The 21,302-nt window shown below is 56.3% G+C and overlaps 2 protein-coding genes across 19 annotated transcripts in view; both read right to left on the reverse strand.

Moving 5' to 3' along the window:
• The window catches only part of F7 (coagulation factor VII), a 12,335-nt gene extending 8,374 nt beyond the window's left edge, over positions 1-3,961 (reverse strand). Inside the window, exons 1-2 of the mRNA XM_046664672.1 lie at positions 3,858-3,961; positions 694-697 (exon numbers count right to left, since the gene is read on the reverse strand). Coding sequence (XP_046520628.1) covers positions 694-697; positions 3,858-3,927 — 74 coding nt within the window. The 5' untranslated portion in view covers positions 3,928-3,961. The remainder of the gene's footprint in view (positions 1-693; positions 698-3,857) is intronic.
• Positions 3,962-10,773: 6,812 nt separating this feature from the next.
• The window catches only part of MCF2L (MCF.2 cell line derived transforming sequence like), a 174,244-nt gene continuing 163,715 nt past the window's right edge, over positions 10,774-21,302 (reverse strand). For 14 of the 18 annotated variants that reach the window (XM_046664007.1, XM_046664023.1, XM_046664012.1 and 11 more), the window contains 10 exons: positions 20,718-20,810; positions 19,433-19,511; positions 19,216-19,282; positions 18,308-18,426; positions 17,932-18,024; positions 16,810-16,884; positions 13,329-13,450; positions 11,838-11,950; positions 11,660-11,763; positions 10,774-11,538 (listed from right to left, as the gene is read on the reverse strand). In XM_046664007.1, coding sequence (XP_046519963.1) covers positions 11,453-11,538; positions 11,660-11,763; positions 11,838-11,950; positions 13,329-13,450; positions 16,810-16,884; positions 17,932-18,024; positions 18,308-18,426; positions 19,216-19,282; positions 19,433-19,511; positions 20,718-20,810 — 951 coding nt within the window. In that variant the 3' untranslated portion in view covers positions 10,774-11,452. The remainder of the gene's footprint in view (positions 11,539-11,659; positions 11,764-11,837; positions 11,951-13,328; positions 13,451-16,809; positions 16,885-17,931; positions 18,025-18,307; positions 18,427-19,215; positions 19,283-19,432; positions 19,512-20,717; positions 20,811-21,302) is intronic. The other 4 variants (XM_046664008.1, XM_046664011.1, XM_046664013.1 and 1 more) reach the window with 4 other exon arrangements.

The following is a 21,302-nucleotide window of genomic DNA, read 5'->3' on the forward strand; positions in this document are numbered from 1 at the left end:
GCTGGGAACCAGCCACACTGGTCAGTCCCACTCAGTGCTGGGAACCATCCACACTGGTCAGTCCCACTCAGTGCTGGGAACCATCTACACTGGTCTGTCCCACTCAGTGCTGGGAACCATCCACACTGGTCAGTCCCACTCAGTGCTGGGAACCATCTACACTGGTCTGTCCCATTCAGCACTGGGAACCGTCCACACTGTCTGTCTCACTCAGTGCTAGGCACTGTCCACACTGGTCAGTCCCATTCAGTGCTGGGAACTGTCCACACTGGTCAGTCCCATTCAGTGCTGGGAACTGTCCACACTGGTCATTCCCACTCAGTGCTGGGAACTGTCCACGCTGGTCAGTCCCACTCAGTACTGGGAACTGTCCACACTGGTCTGTCCCATTCAGTGCTGGGAACCGTCCACACTGGTCTAGTCCCAGTCAGTAATGGGAGTCAATGGTTCCTGTCCGTGGGCCTGGCTGAAGTTGGAATGGAAGTGCGTCCTCATGGCGGGCTGGCGACGATCAGCATGCACAGCCTTTAGGGACAAGGACAAGGCAACACGTTCACTGAGTGATAACGACGCACTCAGGCTTCGGGCCTGGGCCCTTCACTTCTAGGGGTTGATCCTGCAGACACACTCAGACGTTTGCACGGAAACCTCACCCTCAGGAGAGCTATTGATAATAATAATCTGAAACAGACCAAGACTGGTGTCCTGTGCTACCATGACATAGAAGGATCAAGAAGATGTGATTCTGGGGCCGGCTCCGTGGCCGAGTGGTTAAGGTTGCGCGCTCTGCTTCAGCGGCCCAGGGTTTCCCCCGTTTGAAACCTGGGCGCGGACATGGCACCACTCATCAAGCCACACTGAGGTGGCATTCCACATGCCACAACTAGAAGGACCCACAACTAGAATATACAACTATGTACCAGGGGGCTTAGGGAGAAAAAGGAAAAATAAAATCTTTAAAAAAAAGATGTGATATTAAGTGAAAAAAGAAGATAAAACCACATATACAGTATAATTCCTTTCTCGTAAATAAAAATGTGAACATGTGAAAAATGAACATATGTATGTAAATGTCATTTATTGAAAGAATACACATAAAAAACTAACTTTGAAGATTGAAAGTTATTCTGTTCTAAAATGTGTACAATCAACACATGTAACTTCTATAATCAAAACGTGCATCTGCCGCCTCCCAGCACCAAAGGTGGTGCGACCTTGAACCTTCCATCTGGAGCGTTGAGTGAGTGCCCTGGAGGGCTCACATGGCGGGGGGTGGGGGGTCCTACAGGATGTGCATTGAGCAAGGCTGAGCAGGTCAGGCAGCAGGGAGAGGCTGGGCGTGGGCGGGGGTGAGGTGTGGTGGGGAAGGCCCGAGGGTGGCAGGGTGGGGAGGGGTGGACATTGCTCTTCTCCACTCCCACTCACTGCATGCAGGGCCCGTTGTTCACAGCTCTTCTGGAACCCGAGTTCCTTCCCAACGTGGTTGGTTCTTTCCTCCTACCAACCCACCCAAACCCTTGCTCGGCTTTGCCGCCAACCTCCCTCTCTCCCTTTAAGACCACGCTCTGGAAGGAACGTTCCTTACCCTCCACCGAGGTTCTTACAGTGACTCTTAGACCCATTGTAAACAAAAGCCCCCCCGAATCCCTGCTTTAGAATTCCACAGGCTCCTCAGAGAACTTTCTGGGTGGCAGGACACCTGCTGACCACCATCTGCGTCTGGACACTCCCTCCCCTGGCCGCCGAGGTCTGGGCTCCTCCGGTCCCTCCTCCCTCCCAGACTCCTTCCTGGCCTCCATTGCTGCCAGTCATGGAGTTTGGTGTCCTTCAGGTTTTGGCCTTTCTACTCTAGAGACTCTCGCCCCACTTCCAGCTTCAGCTCTCCCTCCTTACCCAAACATCTTATTTTTGGCTGGAAATGTCTCTGAATCCCAGCTCTCTTACCCAGCTTCCCCGTAGACTGAGAACCCTCACTCAGCCCTCCATGTGGGTTGGCCTTCCTCCCCCACCCCGCTGCCCGCTGCCCGTCCACGTCCCCCATCCGGCCCTCGAACCCCATTTCTCCCAGGCATCTGCCCTCTTGCAGCCAGCTCTGGATCTGCTGCCTTCGCGCATCTGCCTCTCTTCTCCGAAACCCCGCGGCACAGCCTTAGCTCAAGAGCTGTGCCTCCCCCGGGCCCCTTCCTGAGCGCCTGTCTGGTGCCACGAAGAGCAGAGCACCTCTGTGCCTCCTCCTGGCCTCTCACAGTGACCCCAATAGTTGCCTGCAGGTAGCTGGTGTTCCCATTTTACTTATGAGGAAGGGAGGTGGGTGAGGCGAGAGCTTACCCAAGGCCACCTGGGGGGGGTGGGGTAACGGGACCAGTTGGAACACCTTGAAGTGAGGGTTCTTTCAGACACCCAGGCAGACATGGGGACCGCACCCTGGGAGGGGGCTTGGTGACAGAGGCGAGGATGTTGAGGTTGAGGACAATTGTGCAGAAGCTGACGTCAGGGTGGGGACAAGGCCAGGAGCCCTGGAGCCCGGTATGGTCGCACTGTGTGCCACGCGCTCTGAGGGGTGTGCTGTGGGCGTGTGGGGTGAGAAGACGGAGGTGGGAACAAAGCTGTGTCGAGGGGCAGAAGCCAAGTGTGGAAACTGAGTCCCAGAGGAGAGACGAGTGTAGATGGAGAGCAGAGGACCATGCCATGTCCGTCCTCCATCAGAAGCTGCTGGTGTGTGAGCAAGGGGACGTCTGGGACAGGCAGGAAGGTTATCGAGTGGGGGTGGGGGCAGGAAGGGGGGTGTGGTGGCTCCCGGCCTCCTGGGCTGACGGAGGCCTCATCTTTTCCCCTTTAGAACTAGAGAGTTTCACATGTCTGTATTCCTGGGGAATGGATCTGGTTTAGAAGGAGAGGTTGAGGGAAAATCAAAGAGTGGAGGCTCCCGAGAGGGGAGGTGGCCACGGAGCCCAGGTGGGGTGGACCTGAGACGGGAGACCACGGCCGGGCCACAGCTGGCCAGAAAAGAACCATCTGCCCTTGGAGGAGAGCACTTTCACACCAAAAGCTCTCAGGGAAACAGAGGCAACTCCGATGATAGAGGGAAACACGATTATGGCGGGGAACTTGGAAAAGACAGATCAGGACGAGGAAGACGGTGAAAATGACTCGCAGCCCGCTGCTCTTCCCTGCCCTGAAGAGCACAACGGTGGCCCTGACTTTCTCCAGACAGGCTCTGGGCGCCTGTGGTCACCAGGGCAGCGACACCATCATGCAGACCCCAGGCTACTTTCTCACTGTGGGATGTGGAGGACGATGTGAACCAGATTTTAGAGGACAGTGTCTGCACCCTGTTTCCACCACGGCCGCACCCGGTACTGGAGTCACGACAAGGACAGCTTATGAAGCGCCCCCCGTTCCCTCTCAGCCTCCCAGCGCCTGCAAGGGGAGGGGAGGGTGGCCGCCATCAGGTGGTGGAGTGGCCCAGTGTCCCCTCGTTGTCCCTGGCTCTGGCCGGTGGAGAGCTGGGAGCACAGAGAGAGAGGGCAGCATCCCCCACCCCCCCGCCCTGAGCCCCAGAGTCTGCACGCGGGCCCAGCTGCCTGGCTGGGGCCCCACTGGTGGCCCGGAAAGTGCCGCCGGCTCCCAAAAGTCTTTGAAAAATAATTCTGCCAAAGCCTGCACCGTCAGCAGCAGGCTTCCCACCAGCACTCGGCATGGGCCTGGGGACTGTTTGCTTTTGGAAGGAAAGCAGATCACACGGGAGCCGCCAGCAAAGCCTCCGTGGACAGGAATGTCCACACCAGGGAAGGTCTGGCTGCCCACAGCCTGCTGCCCTTGCATGGGGCTGACAGGGAACCGTCCCCCCGACATACCTGCAGCCAGAGACCCCTGCAGGCCGAGCAGAAGGCAGAGGAGGGCCAGCCCCCAGGGCTGGGACAGCATGGTGAGGGCTGTGGTGTCACTCCGTCTGGTGACATTCCAGGTCGGGGAGGCGGGCAAAGTTCTCGGCCTCGAGGTGCGAGAGAGGGATGGGGGAGGGAGGCCTCGCCTCCCAGACACACCGGTGTTAATTCCCTGCCAGGTGCCCGGCTGGAGGGGGACCAGGACAGGAGGGCGGGCCTTCGCCCGGGAGGCCAGGTCCAGGAGCCCAGGCACAGAGCAGCCGCGTCTGTCCCTCTCTGAAACATCCGTGTTGGACGTGCATCCGGCGTGTGCACCAAACTCAGATGGGAATCCCGAAGCCTTTAGGACTTCCGGCGGCAAGGTGGGAACAAAATTAAACTGCAGGTAAGAAGCCATGTCCTTGGGGATAACACTGGTGAAGGGAGAGCATATTTGGGTGTGAAGGTAAGAATTTTGAAGGCAGCCCTAGAGGAGACCATATGGGCTGTTCCCACCGGGGCGCCTGGTTTCTGAGATGAGCCAGGGAGACCCTCGGAGACGAACCGGGAAGGCCCGGGGCATCTCCTCCAAGCCGAGCCCCGCACTGTTTCGGCTGCAGGTGGCACCTCCCGTGCCCTGGGTGGTGCAGGTCTGTCCTTCCAAGACTTCCTGGGCCTAGGCTACAAACTAGGGCGACCGACTGTCCTGGGGTGGGGGCCGGGAACAGTTTCTCAGGATGCTGGCATTTCTGCGCTGTAAGTGGGACTGTGTGGGGCCCACCGGGATGGTTACCCCAAAAAAGCTCACGTGGGCGTGCAGCTCCAGTGGGCCTGGGCTCGACCCTGTGGACATGAACCTCCTTTCAGCGAAGGGGTGGGGACCCCAGCTGTGCTCATTTCTCTTCTGTGCAGGAGTGACGTGGCCCCACTGTTTCTGTCAGCATCCGCCCTGCCCCCTAAATGGAGGAATTAGTCCTTAGAGGGGAACGTCTGATTGATCACCTCCGGAATTTCTAATTGTTACTATGGATAATTGCTTAAGTGTTTAGGAATTTAATCATATTGGAATTTATCACGGAGGACGGAGGGGCAGGAGGGACTTCACGGCTGACGGCTCCTCCGAGTCACAGCCCCTCTGGCCGCATCTCCGCCCTTGGCCTTCCACAGCAGCACGAGGTCAGACGGACCTGGCTCTGTTTTCTCCTAGCCTGGGGAATGAGTGGTTCATTCTTTCGAGCCTCAGGTTTTTAATTGGTGCAACGGGGCTGCCACTGCCTCTGGGAGAGTGGTGGTGCTGTTCCGTCCTTTCCGGCCCCACAAATGCCACTTGCTCCTGCCTGGCAGATGCTGTGTGTGGGCTGAGTGCTCAGGGCACGTTTCCTCCCCCCAGGAGCCTGTCTCCTCGGCCTGTGCTCTGCATTCACTGGGCTCCTCGTGTGTTCGGCTCGTGGGGCTGTCATGACAAAGTCCTGCGTCCTGGGAGGCTCACAACCACAGGAATGTTCCCCTCCCAACTTAACCAGCTACACCTGTGATGACCCTGCTCCAGGTGACCTCAACTTAACCAGCTACACCTGTGATGACCCTACTCCAGCGTGACCTCAACTCAACCAGTTACACCTGTAATAATCCTACTTCCAAGCAACGTCGCATTCTGGGGTTCCAGGTGGACGTGACTCTTGGGGTGCATGGCCCCCCAGCACGACCTGCCTGTTCTGGAGTGCTGAGTGAACAGGCTGGGCTTCCTGTGCTCAGCGTAATGCACCTGAGATTTGTCTAAGGTGTTGCAGATCTAAAATGATCTTTCAGAAACGTGGATCTGATTGTGCAACTCCCCGGTAAGTCCCTCCAACGTGCTTGTGTTGTGTGTAGGATGAAGCCAGGTGCCTGATCCTGGCCCGCAGGCCCACGCTCCAGCCTCTTCCTACTCGCTCCCCTAACTGGACACCTTCCTGCCACAGGGGTCTTTGCATGGTGCTTTGATTTCCAGCTCCTCCCACAGCTGGAGGGGGATGACTCCTTCTCATCACCCCTTCACGGCAGGTCTCCCGCACCGGTCTGCCAGCCCCATTTGTTTGCTCCCTGGAACGGTTGGCCTGCTGACAGCCGGCTGCTTATTTGCTGACCTGTGTCCACCAAGCAGAGTCCCTGCTGAGGCACAAACAGGAAGTGGTTTTTCTCCAGTCACTGCCTTCCAAGGCCTCTGAACCCCCTGCTTGGCCCTCGACAACATTTCGAGGAGACCTCCTAACTCTTCTGGTCACCCCCAACTTTGAAACGGCTGCTCCGTCTGGAACAAAGCCCACAGCTCATGTCCGACTCGGATGTGAGCCCTCCCGGCTGTGCAGGGCTGGCCGTGGGGAGGACGGCAGAGGAGAGGAGTCTGAGCCCGGACTCCCTTCCTCTTAGGGGCCCCAGGTCAGAGATCCTCAGCTCTTCCTGGGCGTCTGTCGGCACGGCCCAGGAAATGCAGGAAAACAGGAGAGGGCACCGTGCGAGAGTCAGGTTCTCAGGGTGGGGTCGCCTGTGCTCGGCTGCCCCAGCGGCCAGGCAGGAGGGCTCCTGACGTGTCCTCCTTGGGCCACCTGCCGGCTGGCCTCCCTGTGGCCGGGGTCCAGCCTGATCCTCGAGAATACGAGGGTAGGAGTTCCTCCTGGACCCGGAGGGAGGCCTGCACCCTGCTCCACTCCCTGAAGGGGACCCCTGCTTGGCACCGCTCCACGCTTGTCCCTTGGCGTGGGGCTCAGGGCCGGCCTCCCCCAGGACACTCAGGGACGACCATGAAACTGGCCCACCCCGGCCACCCCTCATCAGTAAGTGGCTGCGTCAGAATCACCTGGAGTGCCACGCGCATACCACACACACACACCACGCCTGCAGCCCTCCACGCGGGCACCTGAGTCCCAGGGGCCCTGGAGCAGCATGTGACCAGCACCCGGTGGCCCTGTTGTGCTGTCACGTTTGGGGACTGCTGTGTATACTGCTGATACTTTTTAGCTTAAGGAACAGAGAACTTATCTAAGGATTACAGGTTATGATTCTGAGCATAACTTACCTTCTCTTCTGGGCCTTTGTCTTTTTACATTTATTCATGGGGCTTTGGGTGTACAGAAACTTATCATTTCGTACACTCAGATTTACCCGTCTTTTCCTTTAAGTGTAGGCCTTTTTTCTTTCGTCTTTTATAAGAAACCTATCCTTGCCCTAAGGTAATAGGATGTGCTATAGTTTCTTCTAATAATTTTGAACTTCTAAAAAATTTTGGGAGAGACCTAATTTGACTGTTTTTCACATGGAGAGCCAGCTGTCCCAGCAATGGGAACATTCCTGACGAGGCCACTCTCTACCCGCCAGCTGGTCTCAGCACCTGTGTGACACCGAGTCACCATGTGCACACGCCTGTTGGGGAATCCTGATTCTGATCAGCGCCTCAGCTCGAACCCCGGCCCTGTCTGGACACCTGCAGCTTTATGACCAGTCAGTTCCCACTGGGGTGAGCCCTCCTTGTCCTCCCACTCCCCGAGCATCACCACCACACCTGGACCTTTATTCTTCCAAATACATTTTGCCATCAATTCCCTAATTCCACAAAGAACTCTGCTGGGGTTTCGATAGAAGTACATTAAATGGTCAGATTAATTTGGGGAGGAACTACAATTAACATTTTGGTGACATTGAATGGTCCCAGCCATAAAAATCTCTTCATTTATTCAGGCCTTCTTGTATGACCTTCTGTAATGTTTCATAATTTTGTCTACAAACTTTGTTACATTTATTTGTAGTATTTTACCATTTGATTGTTATTAAAATAGCATTTACCAATTAGTTCTTGCCAGGAATGTTAGTAACTTTTTGTGGTTGATCTTGGGGACTCCTATTAATTTCAAGAACTTGTGAATTCTCCAGATTTCCTAGACATGAAAATTTATTTTCCCATCTATAGGCCTTGTTTCCTTTTCCTTTGATGCTGTTATCACAAATACTTCCAGTAAATACTTCTGAATAGCAGAGGATATCCTTGTGTTGTTTCGTCTTCAATGGGGAAGAGTTCTAAAGTATTTAGAGACCTAAACGTTTTGCTCTGAGGATTGTTAGATACATTTTATTAGGTTAAAGAAATTTTTTTCTACTCTTAGTTGGCTAAACACTATAAATGAATGTGGAATAAAAATTGCATTTTTTCCCGGCATCTACTGAGCTGGTCATTCCGCCCCTTTCACTTATTATTATGGCAAATTATAGCAATAATTTCCTGATGGTGAACTATCCTTGAATTCCTGGGACAAACTTACTTGGTCAGAACATATCACTTTTGATTATAACACACAATTGGATTTTATTTGATTATACTTTATTTGGAATTTTTGCTTTTACGTTCATAATTATTTCACATATCAGGTTAAATTCACATCATAAAATTTGTTGAGTTGAGTTGCTTTCCCTGTTTTTATATTCCTTGAATAGTTCGTATAGATATTTTTGTACAGGATCTTCACCTTAAAGGTATGGCTAACCCTATAAATCCATCTGAGTCTGGTATCTGCTTGGGGCGAATTTTTTTTAAACTGCCTTTTAACTTGTTTTCATCCACCCAAGTAGTTTACTTCATCAATTTGAACAATTTGTTTCTTTAAAGAAAATTCCTATTTTATCTGTTCTCAAATGTATTGGCAAAAGTCGTTCATAATGGTTCTTTCATTGTCAAACCTCTGTCTGCTGTGAAGTTCTTGGTTTTTCTATAAATTGCTGCATGTTATTAGATCTTTCAAGGAACAAGGTTTTGATTTGGTTGATTTGTTTTGATTTTATTCTCTTCTATTATACTAATTCTTTCCTTATACTTTCTTTGGGTTGGATTGGTCTTATTTTCTAGCTTCTTTAAAGGGTTAGCTCATTTATTTAGTCAAGCAAAAAATTAAATGCAGCCGGGCTGTACATACTGATCTAAGCTTCAGCTGCACCACCAGCTCTGAGATGCGTACTTCTGGCCAGTCCCAAATATATCAGAATTCCCAACATCATTTCCTTTCTAAGCCACGCGTTAGGAACATCCTTTTAAATTTCTAAATTCTCTCTTAGCTGCCTTTTTCATTGTTTTGTATTTTGTATGTTGGAAAATAATGCATATTTTTCTGTTTCTAGAGATGACGGAGTATCAATTTCTGTGAGAGATAACTAAACTCTCAGCCACGATTGCCGATACCTGCTCTGCACTTTGAGCGTCATTGTTCGATGCTTACAAGTTGGTGGTGAGGGTCCCGAGTTCCACTTCGTGTGTGGTCACTCTTGCTGTCCCAGCTTCCTTTTGGTCAGTGTTTGTCTGTTACATCTTCTTTCTCTCTTTTGTTTTCAACCTTTGTGCACTTTCGTCCTATGGGCTCTTTTCGTAGTTATTTGTTACACCCCATTTGAGTCTCTCAATAGGTCAGTTTAACACCTTACCTTTGTTGTGACAGAGAAACATTTACACGAGCTCTCCCAGCACACTTTGTTTTCTGTTCCTTGTGCGTCCCCTGCACACCCTCCCCTTCTATCAGATCGACACCTTTGTCTCTCCCCACCTTGCTGGTGTAGAAGTCGTCAACTCTACTCTTATTCTGACGTGGACATCTTACATTTCTTTCGTTACCTTTACATTGTGACACACACAGGCTTCTTGTCATTTTATCTTCATCATTTTCTGAGGAGATAAAGCCTATGGAACATTCTCTGGGCCATGCTCACCACCTGCCTCGCTCTGTTTTAACATGTGCTTGCCGTACTGAGTGTGCACGAGCAAATAAAACGCCGCGGTGCTGGGAACCGAGGACAAAAGGGATTCTGTGCCTTTGCAGACGAAGGCAGACAGCAAGTGCGGCTGATGTTTATTCAAACTCCATCCATACAATAAAGAACTCTCACTTTTAAATTTCATTTACATCAGCAGTAAAAAAAAAAAAAAAAAAGGGACAGTGGCTGAAACACGAGGTTTAAAGTGCCTTTTATGAAGAAGAGATCACAAAAAGTGGCGGGTCATCCCAGGCTGAGATGGCAGGAACGGAGTCTGAACAATCAACGTATCAGTTAATTATGTGACACATCCATTTGTAAATAACTTATACACCAGGAGAACAGCTGCCGAGTCTCGCACGTTTTCTGCTTTATTACCCACTCCAGAGAGGTCTGGCTTGCGGTGGCCTTGCAGGTGGCGGGGGAGGAGGCCTGTGGGCCCTGCTGCAGAGGGCCCGGGGCTCAGGGAAGGCTGTAAAGTGACACATTTCCAGCAGCAGGGAGCCTGTAAATACACCCTTCACATCGATACATATGTACACACGTCAACATATATACACACATGTAAAAACAGCCGCCTCAACCAGACACGCAAAGTTTCCAAAGAACAGAATTCGTTTCTGAAACACAAAAACAGGTGAAACAGAAGGGTTTTCTTTCCAGTTCTGCCTTGATCTGAATAAAATAAAGCTCTGCACCTTTAAATTCCTGTTTTCAGGGTGATTGTACACAGACACATAGGCGGCCTGACGGTGCGCAGGAGGTGGCGGCTGGCGCTCAGGTGACAGCATGGTTCAGATGACACCCTGCAGAAACTGCATCTTTACATATTCTTTAAAAACAATAAAAATATCCCAATCCAGTGAAGCTAGTTTAAAAAAATCAAGAGTTCCCCATTTTTTTCTTTTTGTAGAAAAGAAGGTTACTATTTTAAATTATAGTTTAAGTTTTCTTTAAAAAATTAACCTACAAGGTAAAGGAATCTGCTTGGTTTCCAACTGCTCATCTGTAGAAACGCTGCCTGATCCTACTGGGGACGTGTTCTCATCCCCCTGTGACCAGGTGGCTGTGGAACGTGCACCGTTCCCGCGAAGTCCCCGAACCAGCCGCAGTATAAACAATGGGCTGCAGTGTGAACCCCAGTAACAAAAAAATAGTTTTATATCAAATACAGTATCAAATTGTCATTTCATGTAAACACAGTGATTCTTGGTAAAGATTAGAGACCAACGTACCACGAAAAATGGCCGTGGGATTAATCCCTGCTTTAAAAAGAAACTCGTAAAAGACACAATAGCCCCCACCCCTCTCTCCTCCAGCTGCTGGGTCAGTGAAATGGTCATTGCTTTTGGGAGCAGTCCCAAAGGACACGCATCCCTGCAGAAAGCACCAGACCAGAGACGCCGGAAACAAAGCAGCGTGGCTGGGACAGGCTCCCCTGCCGCCTGGCAGAGGCCGGTCGGATGTCCCTGCCTCGCGTCTTCTGCACTGGTGGTCTGTTGGCCCGCGGCTCCCCCATCCATTCCAGACTTTCCCAGGAAGCTCGGTGGACGGGTCTTCCTCTGGAAACTGGCTTCTGCGCCGTGGGATGGGGTCCTGGCGTGGGGGCTGGAGGGCAGAGTCTTCCTGAACCTTCCCTCTGAACGCCCATGTCCTGCTCCGAGAGGTCCCGTGGCAGCGGGTGGCTCCTCGCTGGGGTCTTGGCAGGGTCCTCCTTTCCAGGGCGTCTTAGAGCACCGCCCCTCACCAAACTAAGCAAGCCCAAGCAAAGGAAAACTTAGAGGTTCGCAGGCGGTGTCCTGCGCCGGCCGGCGGCGCTACCCCTGCAGGTCTGAGAGGGGGACCCCGCAGCTCTCGCTGCAGCTGGAGGAGCTGCTCAGCAGGGTGGACCCTGCGCTGGACTCTGCGGGAAAAGCAGCGAGAAGGGCTTCGGCTTCGCACGTGCACACACAGCCCCTTCCATCTGGATGGACTGAGGCTGGAGCCCGGGGCTCAGGGCCGGCCGGCGGGGACGGGGGTCTTACCTGAGCTGCTCAAGCACTGAGCTGAGCTGGACTTGCCGAGGCGCGCGGACAGGCTGCCGGCCGGCACCCAGCCCTCCTTGCTGGAGGTCAGGTTCCTGACATACCTGGAGGGGGAGGGCGGTCAGGGCTCCGGCCCACCGGCCAGCATGGCTTGACATGAGCACGTCGCGCATCTTACCAGAGGCAGTCCTCGCCCTCCTGGACCACCTCCACCAGGTCCCCGCTCCTCATGACCAGCGTGTCAGGACTGCCCTTCTCGTCATCCGCCACAACTGTGAACCTCCCCGGGACCTGGGGGGTGCACAGTGCATCAGGCACCCCCTGCTCCCCCAGCATGGGAGCCACCCACCGTCCACCATGGCAAGGTCCCAGGACAGCGGGCCTCGAGCGTCCATCGCAGGATGACGAGGGCGCTGCCTCTATGGGCTGCTGACGTGACTGTCGCCTCCAACTGGGCAGGAATCCTGGTCGTTAGGTCTCCCTGTGACCATGCTAAGACCTAACCAGACTACGGGGCGCCCTCAGCCCGGCCTGTGGTCAGGCCTCGCTCCGTTGCCCCTGCTCCTGCTAATCTCCAACACTCCACGCACAGCCCTCGCCAGCCTTCCACCTGCCCCGTCCTGGGCCTCCCTCCTGGAACGCACCATCCTCACCCAACACGTCACGTATTCAACTACTTCTGGCTTTTCCCCCCTATGAGAGTGGAGCTTCTCATCCACTCCCTTCCCGCCTGGTCTGCAGGGCCTCCTACAGCGTGGATGCTCAGTGCCTTGTGTGCTGGAGTGCGGACCCCAGAGGACGGAGCTGTTTTGACAGAGTGAGCGGAACTCAAGGTCACGGGGCGGGAAGACACCAGGTGGTGGAGCCGTGTGATGTGGCTGTGGGGCTCCAGGGTTTGGAAGCCGGGAGAGTAAGGGCGAGAGTCCTTCACTCTCATCTCAGCACGACCCTGCACTGGCCCCTGATGGCCCTGAGCCACCAAGGCCACATCCTCCTGCTATGCTGAGAGCAGACTCCTCCCAGCGGGGCCTGCCCAGTCTCCCAGAGCCTGCCGCCTGCTCCGCGCTCCCTGCCTACCGGCCTGTTTCCCCGGCTTGGCCCCCCGAGGCCTGGGCTCCCTGTGACCCTCTGTGCCCCCATGTCTGGCTCTCCTTATCCTCAGGCCTCCTGGGGAAAGGCTGCCCTGACCACGCCGAGATCCTCCTCTGCTCCCACCGTTTGCCTGCGTCTGCCCCTCCAGACGCTGGGGTTCTCGTGTGCCGTGACAACCCTGGTGCCAGAACCAGGGCAGCACCGAGTGCGCTGTGAGAGTGTGCCGGTACCGTCCCGACTCTGGGGAAGTAATGTGTGAACAGTGCTGTTCATATTAAAACAGGGCCTGGTTTAGAGTGCAAATCCATACCTAGAACACTGCGGTTCTCTTAAAAAGGGAGTCAAGGCGTGGGCACAGCTTCGAGGAAGCTGTAAGAACGTTTTACGCATCTGAAGGGCAGCCAGGGCGTGCGTGTCCCCTGGAGGAGAGCCCCCATAGGCGCGGCGGGCTGATGGTGGGGAACCAGCCTCAGGGGACCCTGCGTCCAACCGTCCCTCCCAGCGGCACCTTGTGGAGCTGCCGGGCTCCCTCCCCGGGGACCAGCGCGCCAGGCCGCCTGCCCGCGGGCTGGGTTACCAGCTTCCTGGGGCCCACTCCGCCTTCTTCCTCTGCGTCCGAGGAATTAAGGGGCTCCTCAGCACTCGACCAGCCGTCGTTGTCCTCAGGGGCCTCGGAGGGCTGAGACGTTTTGCTCCAACCTGAGAGAAAAACAGGCTCCAGTGAGGACCACCCTCGATGACAGGCCTACCCAGGGTGGTCTAGGGAAGGCCCGAGACCCCCGCACTGTGCCACCCTCAATGGGCCTGCCCCTCCCCAGGAGCTCGACAGCTTTGCAGGACACACCGCAGACTCCCAAAACGCCTGTGCAAACCGTCCAGGGGGACGGGGAGCAGAGCACCCGCTTCCATCGACAGGGCAGCCCAGGGGAGAGAAAGGAACCCGGCGTCCAGGCGGCTTATCCAGCAGGCTCTGTCGCTTCCCGCTTCCCGGAGGAGGAGAAGCACTCCTCTCAGGCCACTGCCTGCTAGTCCCGGGGAGCACAGAGACCCTGAGAGACAACTAGCCCGAGACCCTCCCCCCCCATCTGTGTGGAGCAAATGCATCGAAGGGATGGCGTTATCAATTAACGCATTGAACACAGGACACCAGCCAGACCGAGATAGAAGGGGCTTGTGGAGAGTGCCTGCGCAGGCACGGTCCTAGCGCTTACTGCGGGCACGGCCCCGCAATCCTCACAGGACAGAAGCTGACGGCGCACTGATGCCAGTTGCTGTCTGAGCTCCGGACCTCGAGGCACAGCTGGGATGCCAGCCCAGCCGCGTACGCAAGCGAGGACCCCTCCACTGCCAGCAAGGAGGGGAAGAAAGCTTTATCCTGGACTTCATAAAATATACATGTATTCCTCCATCTACTGCCAGGGACCCCAAAGAGTAGCAAGTTATTTCGCATTTTGGGGGAGAAGGCAGATAAGCTGCGGGGAGTTGGGAGATGACGAGCTCCTGATTCTAATCAATATGATAAACACCAGTAATAAGGTAACGGGCTGAAGCTGCCTCCCTCAGAGTCAGCCCACAGCCACCACACGTGTCACATGGATTTCGACAAGAAGCACGTGGGATGGGAAGCAAGCAGGCTGCTCAGGGGTGTGGGCATGGGCACATCAGCTGCAGCCACACAGGGTGCGGCTGGAGGCACGCTTTCTCTCGAGAAGACAGCGCTGGGCGTGAAGACTGCGGCGAGAAAGTGCCAGATGCTCCCCCGTTAGCAAGTGGGGGGCTGCAGGGAGCACGCTGCCTAACAGGCCAGTTCCCAAGGCCAGTCATTTTTGAGGTTGGGAGAGAAAAGCTTGTGTTGAAGAGGCGCGAGGAAGCCATCTTCGTCTTCGCAGAAAGGGAGCTGGGCCCAGAGCACCCCATCAGCCGGCGGGGCTCTGAGCCGCACGAAGGCAGCCTGTCCTCAGGGCCACAGAGGCCGGCAGCCCCCCGAGCTCCCACTGCACAACCAGGCCAGGTCCAGCAGCCGGGAGGGCCTCCGGGCTCTGCCTTCCTGGGGCTGCGCCACTGGGTCTCGAGGAGGGGGCTGAGCACGGCCTGCTCACATCACCACCGGGCTGCGTCTGTGCCGGAACTGGGGACTCTGAACTTCCAGTTTCAAACCACCCAACCTTGCCTGCTTCAGGCCTGTCTGGAGTTGTTGCACGTACAGCATGGGGCACCAAGACGGAGCACTGGCCAGGGACGCTGAGGGTCCCCGCGCCACGTGGCCTGGCTGCAAGCATCTTCTCCCCTCCAGCCTACCACCCACAGACATGAGGCTTCTGGAGGAAAAGAGGCGTGAGTTTGAGGACAGTGGGGACAGAGAGATGAAGACTGTTCTGGGCGCAGAGAAGGCAGTGCCGCCCGGCCCGCAGGCCTGGGTAACCCTTGGCTGCAGAGAGCAGGTGGCCATGCCTGTGATGTGGGGGACTGGACAGGCCGCCCTTTGGCGCCCGCGGAGAAAAGGTCTTCTAGACGCAGAGCAGCGTCTGGGCCTGTGGCTGCTCACGGCTGCCCAGAGCCTCTGGCTGACCGCTTGTTAACGGGCTCAAGTAGTGCCCCGTGTTAAACGGTGTGATGGGGGGTAAGTGGGAGAAGGAGACCTGGCTGTGCCCGAGGCACCACGTGCAGAACAACGAGATGTTCAGAAGCCTCACGACACAGACGGGACAGCATCGCTCTCCATCTATGTGGAAGTTGGGGACTTTGCCAGGAGGACATTAGGCCAACGTGACTGAATATGGTCACCTCTGTTTCCTTCAGAATAGTCACCGATGCTGATACTGAGTAAAACAATGGGCGGATGAAGCTTTTCGGGAAGCAAGCATTTAAACGTTCACAAGAGTGCAGCCAGGAAGACCTGTAGCTCATCGTCGCCTGCTGTAGACTGAAATGACCGAGGAGAAGGAGGAGGAAGAGGAGGGGGAGGAGGCGGAGGTGGAGGAGGCTGGCGCTGAGCCCCAGGCTCTAGGCTTAGACATCTACTGCGACCCTCAGGCTGCCTCATCTTCATTCCACAAACGAGATGAGGTTGCACAGGTAACACGACTCGCCCAGAGGTGGCAGAAGCAGCACCAGAGCCACCCGGGGCCTGACACAAGCCCGGACTCACGAGACCCCACGCCTGCTTGCTACCCAGGGGAAGACAGCGGGGAGATGCCCCAGGCATGTCTGGGTCCTCAGAGAGAGCGCAGAACGGATAAAAGTGCCCACCCCCGGAGGCCATCAGCAGGAAACAACTCTTCTCCCAGCACAGGAGGGGCTGCCATGCGAAGGCTGCGGGAGAGGGTCGCAAGCTCGGCCTCAGAGTGCAGTCTGAGGCCAGAGTCAGCCGCGGTGGCCCCTGGGTGGTCTCTGGGGGTGTGTGTGGGGATGCCGGTTCAGCTACACCCTGTGGGAACCTTCTCAACTGTTTGGAAAACTCAGGAAGACTCACAAAGTGAAGCCCTCTCTATGAAGTTGAGACCCTCCACCTGAGCAGGAGCGTTTCTGGGTTTCCCTGAGGTGGGTGGTGGGGCTTTGCCCTCGGAATACGAGGGGCAAGAAAGGAGAAGGCCTGAGTTCTAGGAAGGAGCTACACTCCAACTGTCTGTATGACCCCCAGGAGATCAGGGGTCGGATGGGACCCTGCAGCTGCCACGTTCTGTGTCTCCACCGAGAAGCGTCGGGACAAACTGGGCAAGTGGAGGGCTGCTGCTGCAGGGGCCCCTGGACAGGGATGGCTGCAGCCTACACAGTGCTGGGTAACGAAGTCCAACCAACCCAGACGCCGGCTGGGGTGGCCAGTGGGCAGTCCTGTGGCTGCTGGGCAGACCTGGCATGAGGAGGTCACTGAGAAGGGTGACGTCATCACAGTGTCACCAGAGCATCAGGCTTTTGAAGGAAACAGTGAATTTGCTCCCGGCTGGCAGAGATTATTTCCCTGTGCAGCTTAGATGACGTGTCACAGCAGGACAGACAGCGTCCCTAACCAGACAGGTAAACGGATGTCAGGTGGGTAAACAGAAGGTCAGCCACTCTACCTCGTAAACCAAAAGGCGTGGGATCGCTCTTTACTTCGTGCCGTTTAGCTTTTTTTTCAGGACTGGTGGGAGAAGCTGCAGAAGGAGGAAGAGGCACAAACAGAACAGGAGAGAGAGAGTGAGGAACTGCATGCAGAGCGCCGGGGAGCCGTGAGGAAGAGTTCATGCCGGGGAGCCGTGAGGAAGAGTTCACGCTGGGATGGGACTCAAGCATCCGATGGGCAATTTCCACTGATTCAAAAAGTGGCTTCCTGGGAACAAAACTCTGCTGGCCGAGGGACAGCACGGCGAGAGAGGCCCAGGGGAGTCAGAGGAGAGGAGACTGGTGTGCGGCCGGCAGGCCATCGTGTGATCACTGTGGGGGCTGCCTCTGGTGCGCTTTCTGAGCTCTGCGTTGACTATGCGTAGCGTGCACACTTTCCATACTCAGCAATGTCGACAGCACCAGAATTTGTCCTCCCTTTCTTTTTTTGCAAAAAGTTTGAGGCCAACTTAAAAGTATTGTAAAACTGGGAAAAAAAAACCTCTCCAACTTTGGACCAAGGAGAAGCACCCTAGGTAACACTGGCTTCTAGCATCTAGTGGGGGTCCTGTAAGACCCGCCTGAACTTCAGGGCCTGCTTCAAGCCCTGCCTCAGCGTATTTCCCTGCCACGTAGTTCATCGCCCAGGAGCGCCCAGAGGCGGTCGAGCTTTCAGGATCTCCATCCGAGAGGCCTTTACCCGCCCCGTGCACCAGCAGAGGCCTCTAGAAGGCAGTGGACACCAGCACGTCAGCCCTCGGGCGGGAGGGAGTAACTGCAGCCAGGAAGGCCAATGCCTGGAGGGGCCTGACCTGAGGAACGACGGGTGGTGGAGTTGGACCAAAAAGCAATGGCGAGTCCAGCTTCCGGGCAAGGCTCCTTCAGAAAAGCCCTGTGCACCTTTCCAAGAAAAGGCCCCAGAAGAGAGCTTGGCCGCGTGGCAACAGACACCAGCGTCAGCACAACCGTGACTCAGTGGAAGAATGCTGAACGCTGCCCCTCCGATGCAGCAGGCAGACGCCCCAAGACTGTCCGCACGAATGACCACACACGAATGGATGACAGACACGCCACACGGCGAGGGACACGGTGCCCTTTACCTTTCTGACCTTTGAGGTTAGCAAAACCCTGCAGGGTAAAGCGCTTTTTGGAAAGTGCAGAGCTTTCTGAGGTAGAGTTAGTGACCGTGTCATCTACAAAGGAAGAGAGAGGGGCCGCGTTGGGGCGTCCGCACCCTGGGGGCCTCTGGGAGGGCTCACGTCGGGCCACACCAGCCGGTCTCTGGGGCTGGGGCGCCCCCGAGCATGAGGAAGAGCATTGCTCTGGGCGATCCCAGTGCTCCACACATGGGGGGCCGGGACCCCTGAACTCTCAGAGGCCCCTTCCTGCGAGAGGAGGCTGTGTCCCTGCCTCACCCGCCAATGGCACCCACGGGGTGGCCCCGGCCCCGCCAGGCTTGGTCGCACACACACCCACCTCTGCCCTTCTCGGGGGCCTTTGGCAGCGATGTTGAGCTCACGTATCCTTCCAGGCTGAGGGGGTCGGTCTTCCTTTCTTCCAGCTTTTTGACGTTTCTTGTGTTCCCTTTCGAGGGACTAATGGCATCAGACACATCGAAAGAGAAATAGGATGCCATCTGGTTAGTTTTCCAAAACGCTCCCTGAGGATTTGAGGTGGCCAGGCCTCCTGAATTCCCACCGGTCCTCAAAGCATCGTGTCCCGCCGCTGCAGGGGGCCCGCACTTCCGGACGGAGCCCGAAGGGAGCCGAACTGGGCCAAACCCCCTTCCGAGCTATTAGGTAGGAGGCCGGCTTTTGGTGGGCGGGGAGGGGAGTCTTTCTCTTTTAAAACTGTTGTTCTGTGGATTACTTACTTAGACCATATCCCATTCGTGAGTGAGTAGATGTGCTTACATAAGAACCAGGAACAATATGGGAAAAAACCAAGTAAACGAACAAAATAACAAAGAAAAGCAAGGGCCGCGAGGGAAGGATGAGGCCAGTGTGCGGGCGGCCTCTGACCGTGGGTGCGAGGGGTGGCTTCAGTCGCGGCTCTCAGCCCCTGCACCCCCGGCCCTGACTGAGGCACCACCATCACCGACATGCTGGCGGTTAACCGTTCTCCGGGACAGCGGCCGGCAGGCGGATGGAATGGGGAAAACCCACAGATGGACACACTGGCGGGTTGTCAGGACTGGTGTTTGCTGGGGCGCCAGGCCAGACGCTCGTCCTTGAAGCTGACCCGCTGGGCCTGACCCAGGGCTGTGGGCAACGTCAAGTCACCCCAACACTGGGAGACTCAGGGGACAGGGCCCAGGAAACTCGGTGACTGTGCCACTGCCCACCGTCTGGCCTCCTGATGTGTGGGGCCCGGTGCCCGCTTACCTTGCGCTGGCCGTTGCAGGCAGAGGCAGGCTCTGGGACTGCTCCAGTACGCGGTGCTGGCTGGCTTCTGCGAGGAGGGGACAAACCAGAGCCAGCACGGCTGGAGCGCTGAACCGAGCATGGCAGCCAATAGCTTAGGGCTCTGTGGCTGCTTGGAGCGTATGAACAGCGCCCGGAGCAAAAGCGGAGAGAAAACCGTGGCCGAAGACGTCCTTACCTCTGAAGGCCTGCAGCTGGCTGGTCAGCAGCTTCCGGATTTCGCTCACCCACGCCGCTTTGATTTCGGGAGTTGGTGCCTACCCCGCAAGAGAAACGCCAGGAGGTGAGCAGCCTCGCTCCCTGCAGACTCACGCTTCGGCGTTTCACTCTCGGAACCTCCGAGGACAATCTCAGGAATCGAAGACGAGAGCATGTGGGTGGGAAAGGAGAGGAATAAACGGCCAGAGGTCCCCTTGCCTGGGACGCCCCCCACGGCAAGGGCGGGATGGAAGGGTGCCGGGCGCCCAGGGCCCTGCCACACAGCCAAGGCTGACCACCAGGCAAGTATCCTTGTGCAAGTGTGGACATCTGACTCAGTGGGAAACCCTGGGGTGTGAACTGTGCCCTGACATTGTGTTAGGTGACAAGGACGGTGGGAGCCTGAAGTCTCGCAGAACTCTAAGCTTCTAGGGCAAGGGAGACGAAAAGGAGCGTGAGCCACCGCCAGGGCTGCTGCCCTGCCTCGGTCGGTGCCTGGGCCTGAGGGCAGTGCCAGCTGGGCAGTTTGGCTCTGCAGACGCTGAGACTGTGGACAGCCAGGGGCCGCCACCGTCTCTGGCGGTTCCCAGGAGCCTGCGCCCGCGTCCTCACTTTGGCTCTGGGTGGCCCGTGGGCCTGGCGGTGCTGACGTGGGTGTTGTGAGTGGTAGACAACTAAGTCCCATGTGTCGTGGACTCCACGCTGCCGTGGCCACGGCGTCCCTGCGGGGTTGCCACGTAGCACTGGGCCTGACCCACTGAGTGTGTCAGCACTTTGAAGGGCAACCAGGACAGGCACAGCCCCCGTGTGGGCTGACCCCTTCCCAGGGCACCTGGGGTCTTGCACGGGCTCCCAGATGCACTTACAGCTCCACCCACCTCCTGCTCTCCCCAGTACGGTGAGGACGGCTGAGGGCTGGCACACACGCCCCCAGGAGAAGCTGGTCGTGTGTGTAAGCGTGGCACAGGCCAGCCGTGCTCCCCTGTGCCGTCCAGCTGCACAAGGGCCGGGGCGACGGGAGCCCAGCCCACCTTCCTGTGGTGCACCTGGAGCTCCCCTGACTTGCAGTCTCCTGGGGCGTCATCCTGGGTCCAGCTCAGGTTAGATGGCCCAGGGCAGCGCCCCCACAAGAAGAGTGGTGCTCCTGTCTCCCAGTGATCAAGCTTCCCGGAAGATTCTAGACACCAGCTCTCACTAGACGCCTTTCACGGGTGATCCTCAGGGCTCGCCGCGTCCCTGGTGGCGGCCCGAGAGACGCGGCTCACCTGTATGATGTAAACCTCCTCCCGGGCGTTGTACCAGATCTCAAACTTCCTCACGTCGCCCTTCACGTTCTCCGTTATGCCAACCGCCGCCATCTGACAGTGGAAATGGGGAGACAGGCGTCAGTGTGCAGGGTAAGAGCTCTCCACCTGCCTCTAGAGTTGATGCATGGGTGAGACGATGGAAGAAGTTTTGGGGTGGGGACCAAGGACGTCCAAGATCCCTGACTTCCACCATAACAGAAAACGTGTGTGCCAGAGAGTGAGAATAGCGGCCAAGACTCAGTCAGAGCCTGCCACAGGCTAACAGTTCCCCTAACAAGGGCAGCGCCAGGGAGGTCCCAGCTGCTGGACCGGCCTTACTCACATTCACCGACAGCCTGCAGTTGTAGCACCTGCCTTACTCACGTTGAGGGACAGCCTGTAGCTGTGGGACCCCCTTACGTTGAGGGACAGCCTGTGGCTGGAGGCCCCTCACTCACATTCAGGGACTGCTTGTAGTTGTGGGACCCCTCACTCACATTCAGGGACTGCTTGTAGCTGTGGGACCCCTCACTCACGTTCAGGGACTGCTTGTAGCTGTAGGCC

This window comes from Equus quagga, chromosome 6, assembly GCF_021613505.1.
Source record: "Equus quagga isolate Etosha38 chromosome 6, UCLA_HA_Equagga_1.0, whole genome shotgun sequence".
Lineage (NCBI taxonomy): Eukaryota > Metazoa > Chordata > Mammalia > Perissodactyla > Equidae > Equus > Equus quagga.